General features: G+C 39.6%; 3 protein-coding genes across 5 annotated transcripts; 2 read left to right on the top strand and 1 right to left on the bottom strand.

Annotated features, from left to right (window-relative positions):
• The first annotated feature begins 1,804 nt into the window (after positions 1-1,804).
• Positions 1,805-8,450, top strand: cep78 (centrosomal protein 78). Of its 2 annotated transcripts, none has more exons than XM_028415346.1 (16): positions 1,805-1,931; positions 2,415-2,677; positions 2,758-2,933; positions 3,024-3,096; positions 3,182-3,285; positions 3,457-3,631; positions 3,723-3,836; positions 4,101-4,165; positions 4,275-4,380; positions 4,900-5,008; positions 5,122-5,164; positions 5,249-5,395; positions 5,492-5,569; positions 5,803-5,963; positions 7,032-7,170; positions 7,553-8,450. In XM_028415346.1, the coding sequence occupies exons 2-16, from the start codon at positions 2,422-2,424 to the stop codon at positions 8,108-8,110; spliced, it is 2,304 nt and encodes a 767-aa protein (XP_028271147.1). In that variant the 5' UTR covers positions 1,805-1,931; positions 2,415-2,421; the 3' UTR covers positions 8,111-8,450. The 2 variants fall into 2 exon arrangements, with proteins under 2 accessions (XP_028271147.1, XP_028271148.1); XM_028415347.1 differs by having other exon boundaries at positions 4,278-4,380.
• Positions 8,451-11,508: 3,058 nt separating this feature from the next.
• Positions 11,509-15,875, bottom strand: cdo1 (cysteine dioxygenase, type I). Its single transcript, XM_028415348.1, has 5 exons — positions 15,643-15,875; positions 14,817-14,894; positions 13,844-14,001; positions 13,277-13,446; positions 11,509-12,338 (listed from the first exon to the last, which is right to left on the bottom strand). Exons 1-5 carry the CDS (start codon positions 15,810-15,812, stop codon positions 12,309-12,311), a joined length of 606 nt encoding a protein of 201 aa, XP_028271149.1. The 5' UTR covers positions 15,813-15,875; the 3' UTR covers positions 11,509-12,308.
• Positions 15,876-17,622: 1,747 nt separating this feature from the next.
• ap3s1 (adaptor related protein complex 3 subunit sigma 1) lies at positions 17,623-25,692 on the top strand. 2 transcript variants are annotated; one of them, XM_028414968.1, is made up of 6 exons: positions 17,623-17,901; positions 20,148-20,239; positions 20,934-21,045; positions 21,140-21,211; positions 21,556-21,663; positions 24,933-25,692. In XM_028414968.1, the coding sequence occupies exons 1-6, from the start codon at positions 17,833-17,835 to the stop codon at positions 25,059-25,061; spliced, it is 582 nt and encodes a 193-aa protein (XP_028270769.1). In that variant the 5' UTR covers positions 17,623-17,832; the 3' UTR covers positions 25,062-25,692. The 2 variants fall into 2 exon arrangements, with proteins under 2 accessions (XP_028270769.1, XP_028270770.1); XM_028414969.1 differs by lacking the exon at positions 24,933-25,692 and adding an exon at positions 22,998-24,889.
• Positions 25,693-25,959: the final 267 nt, after the last annotated feature.

Genomic DNA, 25,959 nt, shown 5'->3' on the forward strand with positions numbered 1-25,959 from the left:
CTCACTGTGGTTCACTGGAGTCCCAATGCTTTATAACCTTTTCCAGATAGATAGATTTCAGTTATTTATTTGTTCCTGAATTTATTGGATTGCAGCATATCTGGCTTTGGAGGATCTTGTGGTCGGCTCCACTTTGTCAGGCAGGCTATTTAAGTGATTTCTTGATTGAGAACAGGTGTGGCCGTAATCAGGCCCAGGTCTGGCTAGAGTTATTGAACTCAGCTTTCCAAAAATGTGACCACACATAATAATTTTTTTTCCACACAGGGCCATATAGGTTTAGATTTTTTTCTCCCCCTTAATAACAAACACCTTCATTTAAAAACTGTGTTTGTGTTTACCTGTGTTATTTTTTGTCTAATATTGAGAAAATTGAAATATTTGTTTGATGTTAGTGGGACAAACATACAAAAAAAAATGTCTGCAAATACCGCCATCTAGTGTTTGGTCTTTGGAAATGTGTGACTCCTGCATCAATGTAAATGTAGCTGCCCCGTCCAAGCCTGATTAAAACTTCCAGTGTCACTGACAATGATCTAATGATGGTTTGTAGATTGTGTGACTAAGTCGATGTGCTGCACTGTGCTGTATTAATTTACATTCATAACCAAACCTGACATGAAGCAACAAGTACAGTACATAACTGACCATCAGCTCACAGGCAGCTCTGACAGACACAGCTGTCCTCTTTCATTCATCCTAATAATGCACATTTACAGCAGTGGCCATGACTTTGTTCATTCTGGAGTTACATGTGATGCATTATCATATTTAGTGTCTGATACTTATGTATTAGCCAGTCTAAATATGTTTCTATGAGTACTGTAGTGTATGACTCATGGCTGACAGGCTTTGAATAAAGTTTGCAAGACATTGAATCAGACCTGTGTATGGATATCATCTGTGATTCTCAAATTATGGAACTAGAAAACAATTTTGAACAGCTTTGTCTGATCGAAGGACAGAACAGCATCTTTCTTGTTTATTATCCTCTGCCTGTAACTTAATATTTATTAATTTATTCATGAATACAGTTGCCGTATTTTCATTTTATGCCTGTGTAATCTATCTATCTATCTATTGTGATGCAGTTATATCTGTGGGATTCACAGAAAGTATAGATTTAGGGCACTGCACTAACAGATTATACAAAGCCTCCATATCGGAGGCCTTCTCTCATTTACAGAGACATAAACTGGCAAATCTCCCTCATTTCCATCTGATTGAGTTTTCCCGTCATCACTCACCTCAGCAATAGAACTTCCTCTACTGGCCCTACATGATGGCTCTGCCTCTGGCACACTCTCAACCTCAACTATAGATGGAGATGGATTGTGCTTTACTTTTCAATTAACAACCAATATAAGTAAGTGAGCTTTAATATATATATATATATATATATATATATGTTTGATAATACTGAAACACTAAAATACTTGCAAAAAAATGCATGTCTTTATTTTTACTTGCTTATAAAATTGCTTAATTCACAACAACCCTTGTGGATGTGTTTATAGTAATGCACTGCCTTATCTGCTACATCAGTGTTTCCTTGTTAATACAGTGCACCACTGTGTCCTGACGGTCCATTACATTTATTTTATTCTTGCTGATAAGAATACGAGCAGGTGGCTATGTGCACTCTGATATAATGGTAGCTACGCCTATGGGTTTTAATTAATATCTTCGGCACCTCCAGCTGTTTTCAATTGAGAAGCGCATACATATCTACCTCCGCTCCGATAGGGGGCAGCACTCATCGATTGAGCCTTATATTGCCAGACGAAGAAGAGGAGTGGGCGAGGCTTTGCTGGCACTACAGCGCCACTTTTGAGCGCTCGTCAACAATAACAGAGCGCTGAAGTTGGCAGAGAACTGTCAAGGAAAGCCTGGAGAACAGTGCCACCGAGACAGAGTCTGCCATTATTCGGGTAAAGTAAATAAAATAGCTTTACTTTGATTAAATATGAGTTAATGATGCGTGAATGTATAGCTAAAGACATGACCGCTTACGGCTTGTCTGCAGCTCTTTCTCAGTAACAGACGGTTGCTAGGAGCCGAGCTTAGCAAGCTAACGCCAACTAGCAACCGCTAGCAAATGTTTAAGCTGAATCTGTGACCTGTTAAATGTTATCAGTGGGTTATATAGAAGATGTTTGAGTTTGTTGCGTGATAGTCAAACAGAGCTGATGGTAATTTGAAACTTCGTCTTTGGTTGGAGCTACATGCCAAGGAAAAAATACAATAAAATAATCTTTTTTATTTTAAAATAAATTAATCACAATGTAGCAATCAATACTTGTGATGAATGAGTCCATTTCCTCCTATTTTCACATCAGTACAGAACAGACCTTGAATTATTTAAAGTTTTCTGGTTAATGGCATTATAAATGTCAAAATAATTTTGTTTTTAGGTCCAAGATGGTACATGACAGTGCTCAGATTCGGCGGCAAGGAGCCCATGATTTTATGGCATACTATGACTTTGCCTGTGCCAGACAGGAATCGGTCCCTGTCCCTGCGGTCAAGATGAACCTAGGCAAAGGAATACTTGATTTTAATGGTGACAGGCTCAAATTCACTGACTGGCCTCCAGTATTCAACTCTATAGCCATCAATAAACACCTGCACCACATTGCAATAAGCAGCACATACCAAGTGGGCTCTGCAGATGCAGGTAAGTAACAATGAGAAGAAAATGGCTAGTTTGGTGAAAATGAAAATTTATAACCATTATCACATCTCCACTGCTTTCAGATAGAAGGTACTTTAAGTCTACCTTCAAAAGGAAGATCCCAGCCATTCGCTCAAAGGACATGACATTAAAACTGTGCAAAGCCCTAAGAGAGTGTCTGATGGTCTCTCCCAGCCTCAAGACTTTGCAGCTTAATGGACTTCCACTGAGAGAAAGGGACCTCATCACCCTGACAAAGGTGAACACAGAGCGTGAATATTATTAAACAGCAACCTTGTAACGTGTTGTCCATACTGTCCTTACAAATACATTATGTATTCCCTCTCAGGGTTTGGCCAAAAGCACTTCCTTAGAAAACCTGTCTCTGGCTAACTGTCCGATCAGTGATGAGGGTTTAGTAGGTGTGTATATTCATTAGAGTTAACAATTGTGTAGAAATGTTTTCTGCAAGATTGTGAGTGCATTGTCTTTTCCCTTATGTTTCAGTTATTTGCCAAAGTGTTAAGTATTCTACGAGCATCCGGACAGTAGATTTTACGGCTTGCAGTCTTACGTGGGTAGGAGCTGAGCACATGGCCAACATTATCAAGGTACTGTATTTTATTTTACTAAAAGACTTAAAGACTACCATTGAGTCCATCTGCTGCAGTAAGGATAATTAATCATTAACATTACAGACAGAAATCACTTCTACGATGACTTTGCCCTGCAATAAAAAAAATATTACACCTTTGTAAAAATTGTTACTATTTTTTGATTAGCATCAGGGAATGCAGAGGCATGGAACTGCATGGGCAGAGTCTCTGAGGTATCGGCAACCACAGTTTGAGGGAATGGGAGGTCTACGCCGTGTCACTCTTAACCGTAACACTTTGATTGGAGACCGGGGTGCTGCTGCTCTTGCACAGGAACTAGCCGAGGACCTCTGGGTGAAAGGTCAGTGCAAATTCCAGAGGAATATGATGAGTAAAAGAAAAAAGAAATGTTGCTCAGGTTTTCTGTTTCTGTTTGGTGCCTTGTTGAACAGCTTTGGACCTACAGAGGTGTGGTCTGTCCAATGAAGGAGCGCGTCGTTTGCTGGAAGCCTTGAAGACAAATTCTTCTTTATGTGTGCTCGATATTCGCAGTAACCCTTTAGTTGGTAAGAGGCCACCCCAGCAACTTTTGGTTTTGGTTTGGTGCTATTGAGATGTTTTTGGTTTCAAGTTTTTGGATACTGTCAACAATTAATAGACTGAACAACGAATAGAATAGAAGTACTTTATTTATTTATTTTTAGAGTAGAAGTACTATGGTACTATGTTATTGTATTTATTATCTACCAATGATGTATATTTTTTAACATCTCTGTAAACAAGAAACAAAAGTCTCAATTAAGTCTCAACAAAATATGTTTTCTTCACAGACAAGGTCATAATTAAAACTATAATAGAGAAAGTACTAATGAACACTGCTGGACAGTCATTAGAGGTGAGTCTCTGGAGCTTATCTTATCTGATCCTTAGATGTGTATTCACATGTATGTTTGGTGTATGCTTTGCTTTTGCAACCAGCTGTCTCTGTGTGTCTTGTTGCACAGCAGTACCAGTGGATCAAGCCTGCAACCACAGAACCACAGAGATTTTCTGGTCCAAAGAGGCGAGCACCAGCCAGTAAAGTCAGAGGAAAAGCTACGTTAAGGATAGGTATATGTATACATTTATCTTGTTCCTCTCAAAAACGTCTGTCATTTTATCAATAAGGCTGGTCAAGCAGAACACCAGTTTTTAAATTGTCCAGTTTGCATTAATGCCTAAACAATTAAAAACAGGCTTGGATTTTTTTGATTCTGTGACACTCTCTTTACTGTGTGATATTTTGTCTCTTTTGCTTCTTATATTTTGGCTTTTAAGTAATCACAAGATATGGTAAGAACTGAGCTCATTTTCATTCTGCACTTACATGGTTACACTACCTGCAGAGTGCAAAGAAAACATTGATTTGTGGGGACATGTCTCATGTGTCTTATTATCAAAAAACATCAGTCAATTCATATAAAGACACAATAAAGGACTGCACACATCACAAGATCAAGGTCTTTGACTTTCTGCCAAATTAAGCAATAATTCAGGATAGCCTTGATATACTCCGTGTTGTGTCCTTGTTAAAAAATAGTGATGGTTCTTTGTGATTTTTAGTACTTCTTATGGCTCTCTCTTGTGTAGCTACTCATAAAGGAGCTCCTGCAGAAGAGAGTTCAGCTGCTGCTCAGAAGTCCTATCCCCGCTCCTGTTACGTGCCTTGGCGTACTGCTGCACGAGCTGGACGCCAGAGGTGAGATGTTAGCCAGCCAATTTTCTTACTGTTCAAAATGAAGATTGATTCAAAAAACATTAAAGCATTCATTGACAACCTCAGCAATGTTCTGTTGGATGATTTTGTTCCAGAGGTTTGCCTCCTGGAGTTACTGAAACAGACGGAAACTTTCAGGTATGTTTTTCTTCCTATGCTTATGCACACTAAAATACTGAAAGGAAAAAATAGTCATCTAACTAGTGGCATCTGTTATATCAGGGTGCAGCCACTGTTAAGGTTACCGTGGAGTCAGATTCGGAGGTTGAGGAGGGGGAAGAAGAAGAGGCGGCTGTGGAAGTTGAGCATAGACCATCCTCTCTCAATCTTGACGACAGAATCACAGGACGGCAGATTAAACACATACAGGTGAGTCATGTTGAGCTGAAGTTTTGTTGCCACAGAAGCTATCATTTTAAACCCTGACTGATTTACTGAGTTGAACCTCTTATGCTTGCCCTGTAGATGGAGCTACAAGAGTGTCGCCTGAGGCTGGCAGAGGAGCGCAGGGCAAGACTTAGAGCTGAGTCCAGGCTTATGGAAGTAATCAAAAGCTTTAAAATACATAAATGTTTTTTTTCGTGTGTGTTGTTTTCTTTGTACTGCTAGCATGATTTAGTCACGTATCATTTAGCTGTTTGAACTTTTTAAAATACAACAGCCATCAGTTCATTTTGAAGCACTTAGAGGTTATGTTTACAGTATGTTTTACGATATATCAAAACGATAACAACAACAAGACACTGCTTTTAATTTTCTTTATTCTGTCTATTCAGTGTGAATTGGAAAATGCCAGACTTCGTGATGCTCTTGCAGCTGCTGGCTCTGCATCAGCACCACCTGTTTTTAGTGCCCTTGATGATGAGGCAGTCCTTGAGAGCATTGAGAGCTCATTTACAAAGTTTCATGCCTTCCTGGATCTCCTCAAGGATGCTGGGTGGGTACTCTAAACAACTGACCAGTCCAACTTGTCTCTTTTGACTTAAGCTGTGCCATCCAGGTCTTTATTTAACTGCTGGTCACTTTTGGTTTCATTATGCATGTGGCCATTCTGTGTTTTTGCCCCCTGATCTTATTACACATCTTCATCAACACATCCCACTTTCATTTTTACTGATTCCCAGCAGAAGATGTTTTTTTTTTTCTGTGTTCCTTTTTTTGTAATTAGTTTTAATGCATCCTGACAGCCTTTTACATGTAGTAAACCACGCCTCAGCATCTGTCACACTGGGTATTTATCAGATTGTATAAAGATGAGTTTGAATGGTAAGGAAAAAATTATCATCTTGTGACCATGGGAAACTGGTGTATTTTGCAAAATACTGTTGGGCCATTTCTCTGAGGTAATGTTGGTGGTACTGTAGCCTTTTGGTTTCATTATAAGATGTCCTTTACACAAGGATTTTTGTGTTTTTTCCTGTGGTGTGATGCTTGATAATAACTAATAATTTATCCTCCTAAGTAAGGTCACTAGCGCTAACATGGAACCACACAGGAGCAAACAATCATTTATGCCTGCTGTCACCCTCACAGCCAATTAGGAGTTCTCAGTCATCCTAACACCTGCAATTAATTTATCAATTTATTTACTTCTGCTGTGGAGGATTACCTGCATGTCCAAAAGATTGATTGTTCTGATATATTATTGTTTTTTTGTAATCAAGGTCATTATGAAGTTCATCATATTGCATAAAGATTGTATGAAGATGTGCTTAAATGGTGACATGTCTTCTTTTGTGGATTGGCTGATGCTGGACCAATCATGTGGTCCAAACAAGTGATGTTGGATGTTTCTATTTCATTCTGAGATGTCCTGTGAAACCTGATAATAACCCTGGAGTATAATTTCGAGACTGAAAGTTAGGAGACTTGCTAATTAATCCTTTTCATAATACTTGCATTTACTGTTTACCTATATCTCAGATCTTTCCGGCAGCAGCCCTTCCAGTGTTGCATGTATCAGCTGTGCATCTTTGATTTTAACTGCCTGCATCTTTTTTTGTAGCTTAGGTCAGCTAGCTTCAATTGCTGGAATTGACAGGTCAGACTTCCAGCCTGTGGGTAGACCTCAGCTCTCCTCTACAATAGGGCCACAAGTGGATGGTGCTGTGTCACTGACTAAAGGGGACTTTGTTGATGTTGAGGTAAATACTGATGTTGACTCTTCGCTAAGGACATGTAAAACAAAGTTTGATATGTTATGCTGCTTCTAGTGCATTGTTATTCTGTCATAGCTGTACTGAGTGTTTCGATTTGCATGTAGTTTGGAAAAGTAGCTTTAACTACTTCGCCATAGAGAATGCATTATGAATAAGTGAAGAACCTTAACCTTTGCAGGATATAGTGTGCCCTAAATACTTGGAGGTCTATAGGCATTGTGCCTTTGAGGCATGATGAAACATGATATGACATCCCAAAGGCACTCTACTTGAGTCTTAGCAGCACAGAAAAACAGGACCTCAACACAATACATACAGAGGCCTTGCTTTTTATTGTTTTTACTGTATATTTCTAATCTATTTTTAGGCAAGCAGTGTCCTTCCTGATCCCTCTACAAAACCGACTGACGTCGTCACTCCCAGACCTCCATCTGCTATCAGAGTAGCCTTCCATGAAGGCAGGCCAGTGGATGTGACCTCAGGGTCAGTAGCAGACCCCGTTGTTGGTGGAGAGGAAGATCCAGAACGATCTTCAAAGCCAAACACCCAGCATGCATCAGGTTCTGAGCACAGTTTCCACAGCCATAAGTCCTTCGATGATTTTTCCTATGGTAAAAGCCTCCCCAAGAGCAACAGCAACTCTCACAGAAGCAACAGCTCCCATGGATACAGCTTCAACAACAGCTACGCTTACAGTCATGCATCCCACAGCAACGGGTCCCACAGTGTTTCTTCTGCAAGTGACATTATCAGTGACAAGGCAGAGTCTGTGGGATCTGTAGCATCAAGCAATAGGGGAAAAGGGAGGCTAGTGACAGTTGGACAGTCAGGATCAGAGAGGGAAACTGGTCCTGGAAGGAGAGGTCTTGAGCAGATCAGGTCTTTGGGTGGCTGGGGTGATCGGCCAGATAATGATTCCTTTTGATAAAAAAAAATGTATGGAAATCTCTGTTTGCGCTCGCCCTTAATGTTACAGCCATTCCATTTAAAGCCATTCATTGTAATATTTGGTTACATATTATACTTTGTTACGCTAAACTTATTTATTTTTTTAGTAGATTTTTTTAATGACATGAAGTTATTTTATTTTAGGGGGAGAGCACATTTCCGTAACATGTTAGACAATAGGGCAAAAAATATCCAATGTGTATTTTACATTTTTTTTACTTACTGATTGATGTTTTCACGTGAACCACTCACTGCAAATCAGGTTGTCTGCAGTAAAATCCTGAATAAGTAAAGAAAGCTTACAAAGCTGTTTTAAAGGAGCCTTTTGTTTTATGCATTTGTTAAAGTGGGTACAGATAAACATTTAGAATGATGGAGGATTCAGTTTCTTTTAGTCAGCATGTCCATGGTTAAAATGTGGAAACGTTTTTTTTTTTAGGACCTGCATCTCCCTCAGTGGTTCAGTCTTATAGCTGTGTGCTGAGACTCAAAGTAATGTGACCAAAGCACAGTTTATGGGTTAGAGTAAGGACATAGCGTTCTTCTGGCATGTGCATGTTTTTCATTACTAGCGAGCACCAAACACCAGTGAAAGCCAGAAAAACAGCTCTCCCCAAAAGAGACAGAGTGCACGAAACTCTTTTATTCGCCTCTTTGGATTTTGGGTTACATTTTCCTTGAACGTCTCTGTTTGGCTGGTGTTTCTGATATTTTGGAGACTGTTGTTTTCAGTTGAGTCTGGATGTTTGACAGCTGTTTGTTGAATGTGGTAACATTCAGTCCATGTCAGGCTTAGTTAGAATGAAAGTGAAGACTAAAAAAAGCCCACTTGCACAACAGCTCAGAAAGTTGCTATCATTCATTCCGGTTTTTCTGAATCAGAGTGTGTCGCTTAAAATATTTACCACCGGGCTACAATTTCAAAGCAGAAGTGTAGTGTTTCAATTACTCATCTCTGGGTAGATGCCTGTAACGCTGTTCAGGGTGTCATAAAGTGGTCAGTTTAGTTTTAGGTCAATGGTTAGTTAAGTTTTATTAGACCCTTTGATCTTATAGCTAGATTGAGACACAGTAATGAGAGTACTTAGAAACAGTAATACAGCAAAATGTAAACATTAAAAATCCATCTTGGCATTTGTCTCAAATAAATACCTTGATAGAAAATAACACCTCCCGTGTTTTATACATGCAAATTTTTAGTAGACAATATACAGATGCAAATATGATTGGAAAATGTAATTTTACTATCTTAAAGGCTGTGACAGTGCAGAGAAAGAACTTTTATCAGTGGTGGTTATATAAAAAAAAGCCGCATTTATACTGTTTGTTGAACAAATTGGTAATCTACTATCAGTGTACTGAGGCTGCATCGATAAGTGAATTATCAAAGCTTTCCACTTCTTTCGGTCTCATAGAAGACAAAACACTGGCTTGCTGTTATCATCTGGTCTAGTATCTACTTTGCACATTCAGTCTCTCTCAGTACTGGCAGAGCAAAGGAAGTGGTTTGGAAGACAATGTGAGAACTACTGTCAGGTTTTATGATTGCTACCATAATGTTTACAGCTGTGCAGATATGACGACTACTGCAGTAATAGAGAGCCATTAGATATGGGGGAGAAATCAGAGACCCTGTGACATACACACACAAAAAAGGACACACCTCCAAATATTTCGGTAGACCACTGCATGTCAAAGCAGCTTCTCTCTGGGCCAAAAGCTATCACCCAAGGACAACATGTACACACAGAACACTGCATTACAGTCATTGTACCCAAGCTTTTGTCCAAAGCAAGTAGCAGATGTCATAGAAACAAAAAGGACACTATAATGAAAACAAAACACACTGGAAAGTTATTTTAGCGCTGCTGGATACACTGTGTCTCTAAAGGAGGGTTAATTACTGCTCTGTTTCAACTGCATAAATATTTGTTAAATATTACTAATCCAAGGCAAACATCATGTGCAGCTAAAAATAAATACGCAAATAAGATCAATTTCTAAATGCGTTGCATATTTATTCACTTGGAAAATGCTACAATATACACTGAAGGGTATCTTAGCCTTCTCTTGTGGGTCACCACTTATGATGAATCAGCAATGTTAGCAATCCATTGTTTATGATTTATTGCATGATTAAACTAATGATAATCAACAATTAAAACCAAATGGCCAAACGAAACATTTTATCCTTCGAATGAGGTAAATGTCTTTTGACTGGTTTTTGGCAAATAAATATGGCCTCTTATAAAACAGGTGCTTTGAAGGGGCAATTAAGGCGTCATTATTATGTAACACTGGCTGGTGGCCAGTCCCATGGCTGACCTGGTACAAAGAAAACCTGAGATATTTATTGAACAAACTCAGTGTGCTCTCAGTGAGGGCAAATAGTGAGGAAATGGGACTGATGACGTGCAGTGAGTCTTGTCTTTCAACCAAACTGTTGATTATTGCCACAGAAGTGAGACGAGAGGCTGGAGTTTAGAGAAAATGTAACTAAGAGAAGAGGTGAATGTTTAGGGTATAGAGCAAAGTTTACATTTCAAAGTCATAAACCACATCCCCTCCAAAACAAACAGCATCAGTACACCATAAAAAGAAAAGTGGTCTAGACCAAGAAGTCCTGGATGTGGCCACAGTACCTTTTCTGCAATATAAGAAAATACATTGATTTACAATATACACTGTGCTCTGTTAGCCGTATGCTTATCTGCTCATGCTGTAAATCTGCAACGGATGTGCAGCTGATCCAGTATAGTATCCCAGGAAAAATGTAGCTTTGCACGTATTCATGTCTTATCGTTCTAATTCATTAATAAATACACTATGACACAATCAATACAGTTGCCAACTATGCACAGATGCTTTAGTCACGTCCTTTAATAATGTTATCAGTGCACCGTTGACATTAATCTATTTATTGTTCAAGGTAATGTCCAATCAATAGTTCCCCAAATGCCAAAGTACAGAGAGAAATGCATGCAGAAGGCTTTTTAAATACACTGCTGTATTTCCTGAATTACCATAATGTACTTAGTAATGTGGCAGTCATTGAATCATAAGGGAATTATGAGCCAATATTCTGTGTTCTAGGTAACAGATTTATTTTGTAAGAATAATAAAAATATGAATATATAATTAAATAAGGGAAAAATCTGTAACATGACAAATGATTAGGACACAGAAAGAATTTATGTGAAAAGGTTTTTAATGGTCTAAAGTTATGGCCAGATCATTATACTGTATCACAGAAATCATGCATGCATTGAGTGGTGCTACACCATAAAGCTACTCATTATGTATATATATATATATATTTATATACATATATATGTATATATATAAATACACAGCTACAATCAAAATATGCCAGAATCCTGAGAAAAAGTATGAGTTTTATTTACGTATAGTTTGCTAACAGTACAAAACAGTCCCCCCCCACCCCTGCACACACAATACTCTCTTGGTCTAAACTTTAGTATGAACACATTCAGGAGCCGGTTGATTTCAAACACACTCCTTCAGTGAACAGGATAACCTGCAAATAAATTACATCGCACTTTTAAAAACAAACACAACTCTAAAGCTTTACATTTCATTTCTTTTTCCAACTGCAAACAGAACAAACTTCTTTTTTTTTTTTTTAGTAAGACTGTACAAACGACGTTACATTCCATGACAATTTCCAACGGGTTAAGGCAATTTCGAGTGGTAAAATCAAAATCAAACACACAATACAGAAACATCATAACAGCAACATATAACCCGCCCCTCCCTCCCCCCTTTTTTAAATTCTAAAGCTCTACTCTTTGACTATGGGCCATAACTTTACAAAAGTGTGCTTACACAGGTTGTGGATGGACAGGAATGTTGTTATTGGAAAAGGGTCTCCTCAGGCCCAGCAAACAAAAGGCAGATTCAATCCATGTCCAAGCCTATTCATGCATTCATCCTGTGCTCATCAGTATTTGCCAAGCTCACACTGGGCAGCGATAAAGCCATTCTAATTACTGGGTTGTGCTTTTGAACAACTTTTTTTTTGTTAATGGGTTGCTTAGTCATAGTAGGTGCACATTTCGCTTTCCCAGCAATTTCCCTTGATTCAATTTCATAGCATTGTCATTTTGAATGCATATTTTGTCTTCATCACCATCCAGATCCTCCTTTGGTGACCTTTAGTTGTTCTCTTGTGAAACAGTAGTCTCCTGAGGAAGGGCAAGATAGACATAAAAAAAACATGGTTAAGCAAAGTTGACTCATATCTTGCAATTCTACATTCCTGTGAAACAGTAGCCTCCTAAGGACAGGAAAGATGATCATAGTTAAGCGAAGCTGACTCGTATATCATAATATATATCACTTCAGTTTCCATTTTCTACTGAGTTGTGGCCCCAGAGTGGCTATACGAGCCCAAAACCAACCTCACACCACAACAGTTGAGGGCATGAGTTCATTGTGTACTCACACTGGTGTACTTTTACTATCTTATCTCCTCCATTTTGTGTTGCAATCTAATGGATTAACTTGACAAAATTATGGTCATGGTATGCTTATACAACTTGTAGTTTTCTGATAAGCTTGTTTGGCAAGATGGCCGAAACAGTTTTTTGACTGAACCTCAAAATGCTTGTTAATGTTCAATAAATATATAAATGTCACATCTTTAGCTTGTTATAGCAATTTTTTTTTCAGAAATAGAAACACCCTTAAACACATTTAATGAGACGCAAATGGAAACTTTCTATTATTTCCTGAATCTTCAAGGGGTGCTGCTTTAATTTCTCAAAGGCTCCACTTAACAAGAGCCGCAGGGACCTATAAAAAAAAAGTTCCTGCTTCCATAAGGAATTATAGGTTAGACAGAGAAGTCTGCAGCAGTTTATAGTGCTGCTGTGTGTGGCAGTAGATTTGAACTCTCACAATATGCATTTGTGCAGTTACATAAGCTGCAGTGGTTACTTTGCAGGGCTTTAATTAAAGTTTTTGCATGTTGACTCATCACGTGTGTCTGGGTTCAGTTTTAGTCTACAGAGCTGAATGTGGGCTTAAAAAGATGAGAAATCTGACAGATCAGTGCCAAAAGAAGTTTTCCTTCACTATTTTTAAGGAATAAAAGTTTGTATTTATAGAAAAAGGCACTTACGAATGGAGTCCTATCTCCGTATTTGCTCCAGAAGGTCATCTTGACTCTGTTCTTGTGTCCTGTCCGCTGGTCAAAAGTCTGGCAGGTGTCGAATGGGGGACTGTAGAGGTGCAAACTCACTGCGCCCTCCGTGTGGCTGACGTTTTCCACACGATGCAGACCGATGGAGTCTGAACACATAAACACACAAACACATATGAAGTCCCTGGCAGTGCTGTGGTCAGCAGTCACACCCGGATTCTGTTTGCTTTGGGGGAACACTCAGAAGTGATCAGGAGGGACAGACCTAAATACTGTTTATTGTTAAGATACAACTGCCTGCCAACTCCTGTGAGACAGTTTTAACATTACATAACTGCAGAGGCTGGAAACTGGGTGTTACTGCGGGCTGTAAACGGTATCACAGACTTGACTGAAGCTTTCATCTCTGAGACTCAGGGACACGTCACATCAGCATATCTCACCTGGGACAGACATGTCTGTTCTGTTGTACTGAGCACAGCATGGACACAGCGACAAAATATCAGCACACACTGGATAAAAAAATCACACATCATCCAGTCTCACCATTTATGTAAGCAACCTTGTTTTCCTGCAGGATCCTCTGTGATTTCTGGACCATGTCTCCTTGTGATTTGCCCTCTGGCCACTCGAACAGCGTCTCCTTCAGCTGACCCTGCAGCAGCTTCATGAAACAGTGGGAGTCTGTGTGGTCATGGATGCTACTGCAAAGTGTGAAGGGACCAAAAAAAGTACACAGAGTCAAGATGTGTCACTGACATTTAAGCAAAATGTATGCATTAGATAATAAATAAGTAAGAACATTAGTTCTGCCATGTCATGGTTTTACAAGAGCAAAGACGTCCTACAGCCCCACTGCTGTGTGTTTGTAAATGTCCATTAATATGTAGTCATATAAAGAAAAGAAATCATCAGACACTGGCTGCTAGAGCCGGCTCTTCGCATAAGCGGCATAGGTGGTTGCCTAGGCGCCACCTGCTAGAGGTAGAGAGTTCGGGAGAATTGTGGGTTCTTACGCAAATCTCGTGGGAACCAGTAGGATGGATTTTGGGATTGATACCAGGTCCCGCGATTGAGCTTGAGTCAGAGCTTAATTGACTGTGTGTATATACATATGTTGAATTGAATCATACCCAGTAATCACCGCTTTTTGCCCTGTTGGTCACAAACAAGTAACATAATTCCAAACAATATGCGCTCCGTGGCCCAACATGGGCGTCGGACCGTAATCTGACCTGTAGGGCATCAAAATGGCTAGAGCCGGCTCTGCAGACAGCAAACATCAGGTGTTATTTGCGGACAAAGTGGGGCATGCGATAGTATCATCAAATAATGTCCATTTGCACAACCTTTCTGTCAGTGTGTGGACCATTGGACTTTCTTATCTTTATTAACTAATAAAGAGAAAATCACTTTTATCTAAAAGTGGGAGGCTGGTAACTGATAAACTCACAACAATCTCATGTGCATGCTTTTTGTTGCTTTTGTGCAGGATTTTTTTTATGTGGTTGTATCTCACCTGCCGTGGCCTTCACCCCAGCAGAGGATCATCAGATTGAACTTTCCATTCCCCTCATCCACCAAGTTTCTTGTGTACCTGCAGAAGAAGAATGTGAAGATTATGCATCCTTGACACTCAACAAACTGTGTGCATGAAACAATCAATGTAAAATCATTCTGAGATGTATTAAAATTGTATTTATAGAAGTTACAAATGTCTGCAAGGCTTGAAATGTTTTGTTTATTATATATATATCCCACCCTCCCCTTTATATCTGAGGCCAGTGTGTGTCCTTGTTTTGCGACAACACAACACAACACGTTTGTTCCAGCTCTCAAATGTTTTTGGGGCAGCTGCAGCCCCGCGTTGGCCAACAGAGCCACACACACACCCATCCAGCATCCATCTCTGCAAATACAGCGGGTGTGTTCTCGATGTTGATTGGATGGTCCGCGTACCCACCCTCCATTGATCCCTCACTAATCATAACACTGGGAACGGGTTTTTCGGGTGGGACCCTAAGCGTGAAAGTGTCCTTTCAAAATAAAATACGCATACAACATGATTTATTTATTGTCATTCAAATGATTTGTGACGCGGGCTGCTGCTCTACATGGAAACAACGGTTAGTTTTAAGAGAAAAAAAAAACATTTTTGATTAAAAATTTTTGGTTTGTAAATTTTATCTTTACACGTGCGTTATCAACTTTATCAGCGTCGCACACAAAAGCCAACATATAGACTGCTGCACAGTGCAGTTCAACACAATGAAAGAGTTAATAGTTGTAAAAGTAATAACTGTACAGCCGTAAAAAAACAAATTAAAAATCAGAAGTACTTTTACCTGTACTGGTCAAACATTGCGTATTTCATCCATTCATTAGGGTTGCTCTCATATGCTTCCATTATGTTTTGAACCTCCTCCACATTGATGCAGTCACTCTCGAAGATCTTGTGCAGGATTTTGATCAGGTCCTCCAGAGTCTCTGGCTTCACCACCTCGGTTTGCTCCATCTTCTCAGTTGTTCTGCTTCTCGTTTTGACAACAGGTTTTCTCTATACAAGTTTGCACACAGTGCTTTACTTTTTATAGGCCAGCGCTGCAATTTGGGGGTGAGCTGCTGTGATGGGCTGTACCATTATGGAAAAGAGGTAAACGCCCACAGTGCACAGTCTAATTTAGATGAACTTTTGTCACTTGCTGAAAAATATGCCTGAGTGCATCTACAACACATTTGATCCACGCAAATGATATTTTTAGTGAGTGTGTTTGAATCAAAACTTGGATTCATGTCAGACATTGACAACTTGGACTAATCCTCTTTCTACCACGTTGTCACAAACACAACCACCCCTTTCCCCTCTTTTCTTTCTCTTTGACTGAGGCATTCCTCTAACAATAGCCCTCTTTTTTTTCTTTTTTCTTTTTTGGAGGGCCCTCTCCTCAGAAATTTGAACAACAACACACTGTCCAAGGTGTGTGTGTGGTGTGTATGGGAAAAAAGATGAATAAAAACGAAAATGAAAATGAATATTTTAGCAAGAGGATGACAGCTTTACAGCTTTAATAGCTCATGCCTCATGTTTTAATGCATCAAGTGATTGTTGTCTTTAAAAATAGCAGCATCATGTTATAATTGCACCGTCTCTCTCTAAGTAATGTTTTTCAACCCAAACAGTTACTTGGTAATGGATTAACAGGGCAGACATAGCATTTTGTGGGTGTGAGAGCACAGGTGGAAAAGTACTAGGGTTATTTAGCCTATGCTTATCTGTGATGGGAGAAACTATTGTCATAAATACCTTCATTCACTATTTGAGATATCTGTGTTTGGCCGAGAAACAAATCTGTGCATTGCCTGTGTGTGTTTCTGCTCACAGTCACACACCAAAAGGCAGTCAGACACATGTTTTTGATATCACATCCAACATCCTCTTTACTGATTGCTCTCGGAGCTGAAGAGTCTCCGTGGTTATCAAGGGTCATAAAGTGACGATAATAATATTCAGGCTCCAGTGTGTTTTTGTTTTTGCACGCTGCTGTTATGTAGGCCTCAGAAATTCAAAATATCAGATATGTCACACAGCTGTGCAGCATACTTCACTGTTTTTTTTCTTTCAAAGTCAATGGTTAGCCCAGGGTTTATCTCCACATCCCAGCTGAGCTCGGATAGTCCAGCAGGATACCTTAGCATTTGTTTGTAGTAACCCAACATGTGTCAGTAAGTCAAAGGAAAATCCTCGCTGGCTGAGGAAGTCAGGGCTTCATGTTTACCGGCAGCATGAAAAGAAGGAGAACATTATGTGCAACAGATTTTGTGCCAAGTTTCACTCTGAGCTGCCACATCATCAAGTCCAGAGATGTACTTTTGTGCCACCATGTGGCTGAGATTTAAAAACTGTTTTACCCACACAGGAGCCACAGGACCATATCGAAGAATAAACAGGAGCTTTTTCAGGACAGTAATGATTCATATTTTTGTCAGAAAGTGCACCGGTTTTGTTAACATTTTCAAAAAGATGATGCAGGCTCAATTTGACATTTGACACTTGACACTTTGACACTACGCTTTTTAAAATGAGATGGAGTTGGTGATAAATAGAAATACTTAATACTACTACTATTAATCATAACAACAACAGCAGCAATAATTATAATAAATATTTATAATGTTATTTATTTTCATTATATTACGTTATTATTATTATAACAAAACGCTTGAAAACCTGTAATGTCGCCACTTCCTGGCTGTTCCGAGTATTACACTTAGAAGTCGAAATAATTAATACAGTTTGAACCTTCGCGGCTCCCGTAGCAGCAAGGGGAGGAGGAGGAGAAATGCCTGGTCCTTTGACGTGGAATATTTCCGTAAAGAGACGATGGAGGAGTAGCAGCGTGTAGCTGGAAGCTATCCCGTACAAACCTTACATCGAGACGGGATTTAGCTGGAATCCTGGTCAGACCTGGGTTCAAGCAGCAGTCTATCTGACTGACCCCTTTCTGCTCCCCGCCTCCCTGCGCTCAGCTAGCATCATGATAAAAGCCATTTTAATATTCAACAACCACGGGAAACCAAGGCTTTCTAAATTCTACGAGCATTATGTGAGTAACAGTGTTGTTTGTTTTCTCATTTCATGTGATTTATTGCCCCGAATGAACACTGTAAATGAATGAAAAAGCGGATAAGTTTCTTATGCGGTCAGTGGTTTGGTGGGACTGTTGCAGACTGTTTGAATGGGGAAGGTGTGTGTACTTTACTGATGTGCTGTTTGTCAGTCCTGCGTTTAAAAAAATATATGAATAATTAAACGTGTGCAAGCCGAAGCGAGGATATTACGTTCCTGCTCTGCCTGTGTATGAAAAGGACTGCGCCCCACTCACGTCAAATCCAGCTGTGCTGCTCGTCATGATGGGGATGAACACACTGCAGTGAGTTCACTGTTTGTGTCACATGACTGTAATTACGCCCTTGTGAGGGACTCGTGCTCACGACAACCTTTCACCACAGCTGGTGCCATGAATGAAGTTTGGAAGGCATGGCCCGGTGGAGGGAGCGTACCAAACAAATGTCAGCTTATGTAATATCCTCTTCTGTGTTGGCCTCTTCTCATAATTGGATTTATATCTGAGTGCCGGCTGGCTGCCCCCTGTGCAACACTGGTATTACAGTAACAATAAGTGACGTACACAGTGGCTCAACCAGGCCACCAAGTTAATTCTCTGCTACAGCCAGAGCAGATAAGTTGATTAGCCGATTAGTTGATTGACAGAAAATAAAGCTGGGTCAGTTTAATGAATGCAGCTTAAACTCAAACTAATGATACAGATCATTTTCTCATAATCACAAAACTTCTCAGAAACCTCGAAGAAAAGACAGTAAATAATAACAAAATCTAAAATGCAAGCATTATTTTGTAAGGAATGTGTGGTTTTACCAGTGCAGCTGTTGATCTGCAGCTTTTTATAAAGGCTTTACAAAACTGATAAGACCATGGAATAGACCAAAATTCACTATAATCCTGCAGCTACCATGTCCGTGTAGAATAATCTAAAGTATGTATTGACATGGATGCAGATGCAATTGTACATCAGAGAGATAAATTGATAGGATTATAAGCAACCTATGTAGACACCATCTGTTGAGGTGTCGGCTTGCTGGCGGGCAGGATATAATGTTTCACACATACACACCGTGAGCTGTGAAAATCTGTTACATTCAGTTCGTATAACTTAGTTTATTGATAAGACTGGACTGTGTGTGTTTGCAGACAGTAGTAGAAACTGTTGAATGATTGTGACCTTGTGTGTGCAAACAAAAGAGGTGGAGTCGGCCTGCATGCTCAGACGTAAAGAAGGGGGAGAGTGAAATATGTGCATGTGTGCTGTAAGTCTGTGCAGTCCAGAGAGTTTGTCTTCAGTGGGAAAAGATAGAGTTCACATCTCAGCTCCATCAGGAGGTTGGAGCCTTAGCACCATATTTAAACACTCCCTGCCCCCTGTCCCCTGTCCCACATGTTGATCTGTGTCTGCACTTTTGTGACATTAAACTGGCTAATGGAAAGGTGTTAGCAGGATCACCTGTAAGAACAGCTCACAAAAGCTCATTTATTTTCACCTACAGGTCAGAAATATATATATTTATATATTTTTAATAAACTAAAACACACAGCTATATAAAAGTCAAACATGCCCTCATTGATACACATATAGATCTGCTTATGACATACCCAGAAACATGGTCATATTCATCTTTCAAACTTTGAAGATCCATCTGAGAACTATAAGATGGAAAAATCACCACTGCTATGCTGTTTTTCAGTCATTAAGCTTTGAGTACTGTAATGCTGCTGGTCCCATGCTATCAGTCACATGACCAGTTCAGCCTTCCAGCCAGCTGCATGTACCGGCCAGCCTCTTCTCTCCTTGTGCTCTCTGACCTGTGATGGACCCTGTGAGGACATTAGCACCCTTCGGTGAAGCGGCCTCAGTCCAAACAGACTATGAAGTTACACTAAAATGTCATAAACAATAGGCTGTATTGTTCTCTGTTATTTCAAACATGCTTAAGTAACGATGAGACAAACCTCTGTAGCGTTTGGATACTATTGTGTGCTTGAATATGACAAACAGAGCGGTTAGCACACATAAATCAGGGTTTTTTTCCAGTCTGTACCAAAGCACTAATTTAAGGGAAAGGAGGCAAGAGGGTCCTATAAATTACCTGCCAACCCAGCCTCTTCAGTTTGTAGTAATGAAATGGCTCACTGGAAGCAATTAAGTACATAAGCAGCACATTGTTTACATGTCATCTTCGTCTAACGGCCTCTGTTTCCTCATTCCTCCTGCAGACTGAAGACACAGAGCAACAGATCATCAGGGAAACATTTCACCTGGTCTCAAAAAGAGATGAGAATGTCTGTAACTTCCTAGAAGGAGGAATGTAAGTGATGAGCAGCCTAAAGGGACAGTTCACCAGTTTTTATCTGCATGTGCCATGTGTGTGTAGTGCCTAAGTGACCATGCCTAACTGCTGCAGAAGTCAGTGTGTAGTGAAGGTAAACACTCACAGTACATAATCTACTCTGAAGCAACATTATAGGAATTGATTTCACACTACAAAAGAAAGCTCAGAGGGTTTTCTCTCTATGGATCCATAGTAACCACCTTTGTTTGATGTTCATTTATCATTCATGAATGAGCAACCAGGTGTCATGTTACACTGTGAAACTCCACTGCTGGCTCCTGCACTTTTCCGCCTCTCAACTGTTAGTAAATTGTGTGAAATCAATGCAAAGTTACAGTTTCCCCTCCAGTTTATGATTACACAAGATCGTTACCACACTTCCTGTAGTTTCCTGTGGTCGCTGATTTCTTATCATCGCCAGTATTATGGGGGATAATCACAGCCTTTCATATCTTCTTCTCATGTTTATCTCATGCTGTTTTATCTTTACAGGTGTTGACTCACAATTGTAAACATCCTGTTTTCCCTCTTGAGTGTTTTTGTGTTATTACTTATTATATTAGGTCATGCTCAGGGTAGAGTGTAACAACAGCAGACAAGGTTTGATGTGGTGCATTTGGTCATGAATAATTTTCAGGTAATGCTTCCTTGTCCTGTTGTTGCATTACAGGTTGATCGGAGGATCAGACTACAAGCTGATCTACAGACACTATGCCACGCTGTACTTTGTGTTCTGTGTGGACTCTTCAGAGAGTGAACTAGGAATTTTAGACTTAATCCAGGTAAAAAGCCTGGAAACCAAATGTTCTAACATGTGGATTGGATTTGTGATGCAATCCATGCAAAGCAGTGTGTGTGTGTTTTTTTCATTCTCAGGTATTTGTGGAAACGCTGGACAAATGCTTTGAGAATGTTTGTGAGCTTGACTTGATTTTCCACGTAGACAAGGTATGAAAATAACTCTGCCCGTCCGTGATGTAACATGTTTATAATGCTGGTAGGCTAGAAATCATTGAGCTTTAATGAAAATCGCTGTTCTGATTCACACATTATTTTTCCGTCTTATGTACATTGTGTAACCAGTGTGGAAAGTCACACCACGCATAAAGACTGAACAGGATGATTTGAACTGTAACCAGACACTACATGTATAAATATTTGGTAGTTGGAATGAGAAATAATAAAAAATGTGTGTTTGAAATAAGGATTAATTGGGTGTGAAAAGTGTGACAACAGTAATATAAATCATCTTGTGACTTTAACATCTAGCATGTGTATCTCTCCTTTCTCAGGTGCACAACATTCTGGCAGAGATGGTGATGGGTGGGATGGTCCTGGAGACCAACATGAACGAAATCATCACGCAGGTGGATGCCCAGAACAAGATGGAGAAGGCTGAGGTAAGTGTGACCCTGCCACTTAACTCTTTGTATGACTATAAACTCTCAGAGGTATTGTATACAGTATGCAGGCATGTGTGTATGCTGCACCCTGCATGCTATTCTCCAGTGACCTTGTGGATGCTCCCTACCTACTCTTGAGTGTTTGTGTTCCCTTTTTTTCGGCCTCCTCTCTTTGCTGCTGCACAGCTCTCAACGCAGATCAAGACTTTACATGTTCTCTCTTATCTTATATACCTCAGTATAAAATACATAACCATCACTTCTGCCATTACTATGGAGGCATAGCTGTATCATTGTCAAATGCACCTCCAGATTCTGTAACCATTAAATCTTCCATATCATCTAAATTTGACCTACAGTGATGAATACAGGCTGTGTCTTTACATGCTCATTATTGTTGGAGGAAGAATGTGAATTTCCTGATGCTATCCATGCAGACTTTTTCAAATGTGTTTTGTAACATCTATAAGCTGGTGTCCTTGCTTAGACATGTGCCCTATGCAAGGACATTGCTTTGCTTTCCATACAGCTTCTGCAAGCAGATAAACATCCATTTACTTATTGGAGAATTTTAATCAGACAGACAGCCAGAGGCAATTTCATGAAATCATTTCTATTGTGCACAGAGTGGATTTGTAGCCTCTCATTGTTTCAAAACAGCACTAATGATTCGGCATTGTTTCTTAATGATGTTTGTGGGAACCATTCTTATTTTTGAAATTGCGGGACACTGACAGAAAGTCATACATTTCTTGTATTTTGCTTGTCAGGTTTTTAACTGGCTGATCAGTTGTGTGCTCTAACATAACAGAGTATACTACACTATATCTGTTAATCTGGGTTGCATTGTGTGCTTTTAACCAGACAGGATCTCCTGTTTTTTTCTCGATTGACGTTCTGTAAGCAGAGTCTTTTACTGTTCTGCAGTCATCAGAGCTGCCCTGTCTCTTCCCTCCTGGACCTACCGTAGACCACAGAGTTTGTTTTTCACACTGATGCTAATTTAAACTGACGCTGTTCATTTATAGGGCAGTGTCTGGGGAACAAGGAATGAGCTGTTCTTCTTCCAAATTGGCAACTTGAGATAAAAGAGGCATGTTGGTGTTATTTCACCAAACTGATTTTTCCTCTATTCCTGTTTTGCTATTTTTTTTGCAATAAAGCTAAGGATAATAACACATTTGAGTTCACAGATGTGGTGTATGATAGGTCCTGTCACTTTTTTTTTCCTGTGGAGATAAACTGTAATTACTTAAATCTGCTTTAACATTCCTCATTCCTCTTTTTCCTGACTCTGTCCAGTTCTTTTCCATTCTTCTCTCTCTTTACAGACGTTTATCTTTCAGTCTACCAGGCAGGACAGGTAGACACAGGTACTGCTAAATTTACAACAAAGTACTGTAACTTTAACTGAAGTTTACTCCCCCCCCCTTGAGTCTTCTCCATATGGCCCTTCATGTGATAGTCAAATGACGCCACTAACACACAGTAGGAATCTTTCATGGCAGACCCAAAAATGTTCAAATAAACATGTTTGTAGTTTGGTACAGAAGAAAATGGTTTTTCATCTGTGTAGATATTCAACCCATTCACAACAACTTTGTGAATTAATTTTCTTTAAATACCATTAAGGCTTAAAATCATGTATAATTAAGGCCACAGCTTCTTTTATTGATGGGTTGGTGCCATCTTAGGTGGCTGGCTGTCTGCCTCAGCTCCAGGCATGCTCTCTTGTGCGTTAGTTGGAGTTAGAGTCAGCCAGACAAAACGCTGAACTTTAGCTGAACTACAGCAATAATAAAAACAAACAACCAAAACCTTTCCCCTGTCACGTGACTATTTAGTACTCAAGACTCAAGACACTCAAGACTCAAGAGTTTTTTAAAATGCGCTCTGTTTTACACAGAGAAGAGAATTAAACCCCGAGTGTCACACAGCTGGTGTTACTATTTCTGTATACGTATTAGTCACATTTGATTAAAAACCCACCACAGTGGTCTCACACAGCACGTCTCCAGGCAACCTACTGTGAGCCAAAAAATATCGAAAGTGTGACACCAGAATACTGAGCTCATGTGCTGGATCAGCATTCCTCTTCGTTAACGACACGGTCTCCTAACACAAGTCTCCTTGATTCCTGGCAGAGGGTAGGACAAACAGTCCATTGAAATAACCCTGTGAAAAAGTAAAGTGGATTAATCCGCATTCCAGACGTGCTTTTTGTGTCCTATCACTAAATGATTAACAAGGGTGTACATTTCTCACTGGTTTTTAAAAGATGCCAGCAGACATACTGTAGAATTCTCTGCTTTTTTTTTTTGGACATTTTTGGGTCTGTCCGGTAAAGATTCAGCCGGGGGATCTCTAACGGCAGTGATTCTCAAATGTCCGTGCACACTTAAATCATTCACTCTCTCTGCAGATGTGCTTCATTGAAAGCTTCCCTAATTTTCTCTCGCTCTGTTTCACATTGAGATTCATTGTGTTAGAGTGAAGCCTCTCCTCCGCCCTTTAGAATAGATCTCCCATTGAGACTAGTAGGCTTACGACCTCCTCATGTCATCTGTAGTTGTCAACAGTGTAGATGGCACAATAACCATGTTCACCTACTCACAAATATATATGTATTTAATAAATAGCCATATTTATGCACAGTCCTTTTTATGACCCACCACAGGTACATTATCACCTGGCTTAACCTGATATAACCAGGCCATATTTTCCAAAATTTGACACACGTTCTATGCTATCTATCCAGACATCCTTTCCACCTTCATATCCAAATCCATTTTTTCTACTATACCCAATTCTATCCTTGCATTTTTACCCTGATCGGTCCTCAAGAGTCCGGTGGGTTCACTTTCCAAGCAATGCTGCCTTTTTTGTCCATTTGATGAATGTTCAGTACATCCAAATAAGTGAATGAGTGGTGTAGTACATCCTCACAGTTGACTCATAATTGGCTCTGGTTGTGATGTAAATCATTCTAGAACAAATAATGCATGTGCATATGAAGCTCTGAAGGCATCTGAATGTACATTTGCACATGTTGTCTGTCTCAGTAGCTGTCAGTGCTTTTGCATTTTGTCAGCAGTTGACTGTTCTTTTTCTGTCTGGTAGTCTGTTTAGCATTGTGTGTGTGTATGCGTGCGTGTGTGTGTCCACTGTTCAGTGTCTTGTCGTGTGCAGCATGTTTTTTGCTTCACTGGTTTTGTATCTTATCATGCCTCCCTGTGTGTGTTTTGTGTGTGTGTGTGTGTGTGTAGGCCGGTATTGCAGGAGCTCCTGCTCGTGCTGTATCAGCTGTAAAGAACATGAACCTCCCGGAAATGCCCAGAAACATCAACATTGGTGACATCAGCATAAAAGTGCCAAATTTACCCTCCTTCAAATAGTGGCAGAGAGATCCTGAACCTGCAGATGTCAGCCAGTGTTTACCGTGATGCAATCTGTTTACCAAAACCTCAGATTATTAACGTTTATCATCTTGAAGGTACTGTGTGATTTGACACTCCTTGTTCTGGTGTATTGCTTTGTTTTTTCCTATCAAGGATGTCTTTGTGTTTGATTCTGTTTGAAGGATAAAATGAAGTATTTATTTATCAGTGGTACATTCCTTCTGCCTCACTGGGGGTGACGAACAGATCCTCCAGTCAAATCTCTTGTCAGTTTGTAACTGAAATTATTTCACTTGCTAAAGTGTTTACTTAAATCAGAAAGCATGGCAGGTAGTGACATTTTGGGACAGTCATACAGGTTTGGTTATTCCAGACTAGAAAAATCAATCAAGGGAGAATGTGAACAAGTCTGCTACAGTATTTGAAAGTTATAGCGTACAGAAAATTATTATATTGCAGATATGTTGTGTGACGGATATATGAATATAAATGCTGAAATGTTTTTTCTTTCTGATTTGTATGCAAAATATTTTTATGATTTATCAACTTTTATCAAATAATGCTCTTAATTTTTGTCTGTGCATGATTTCTTTTCTTTTTTTCAACATAATAAACTGTCGAAACTCGACGTGTGTTTGGCTTATTGTATTTATTTACTGCATGTTATCTAACTATATTCAGAAAATGCAGACTAAGACAACATTTATTATTACTACTACATTTAATTGAAATGTCATTATCTAAGACTGAGCACTGTCTTAAGAACAAATGCAATGGGGAAAAATGAGATGTCTGCATTTAACTAATCAATCTACTACAAATCTTAGAAGCACTAAATAATGAGTGGAAGGTTAACCATAAGATTTAATGCAGAAATATCATTAGCATATGCAGA

This window comes from Parambassis ranga, chromosome 9 (assembly GCF_900634625.1).
Source record: "Parambassis ranga chromosome 9, fParRan2.1, whole genome shotgun sequence".
NCBI lineage: Eukaryota > Metazoa > Chordata > Actinopteri > Ambassidae > Parambassis > Parambassis ranga.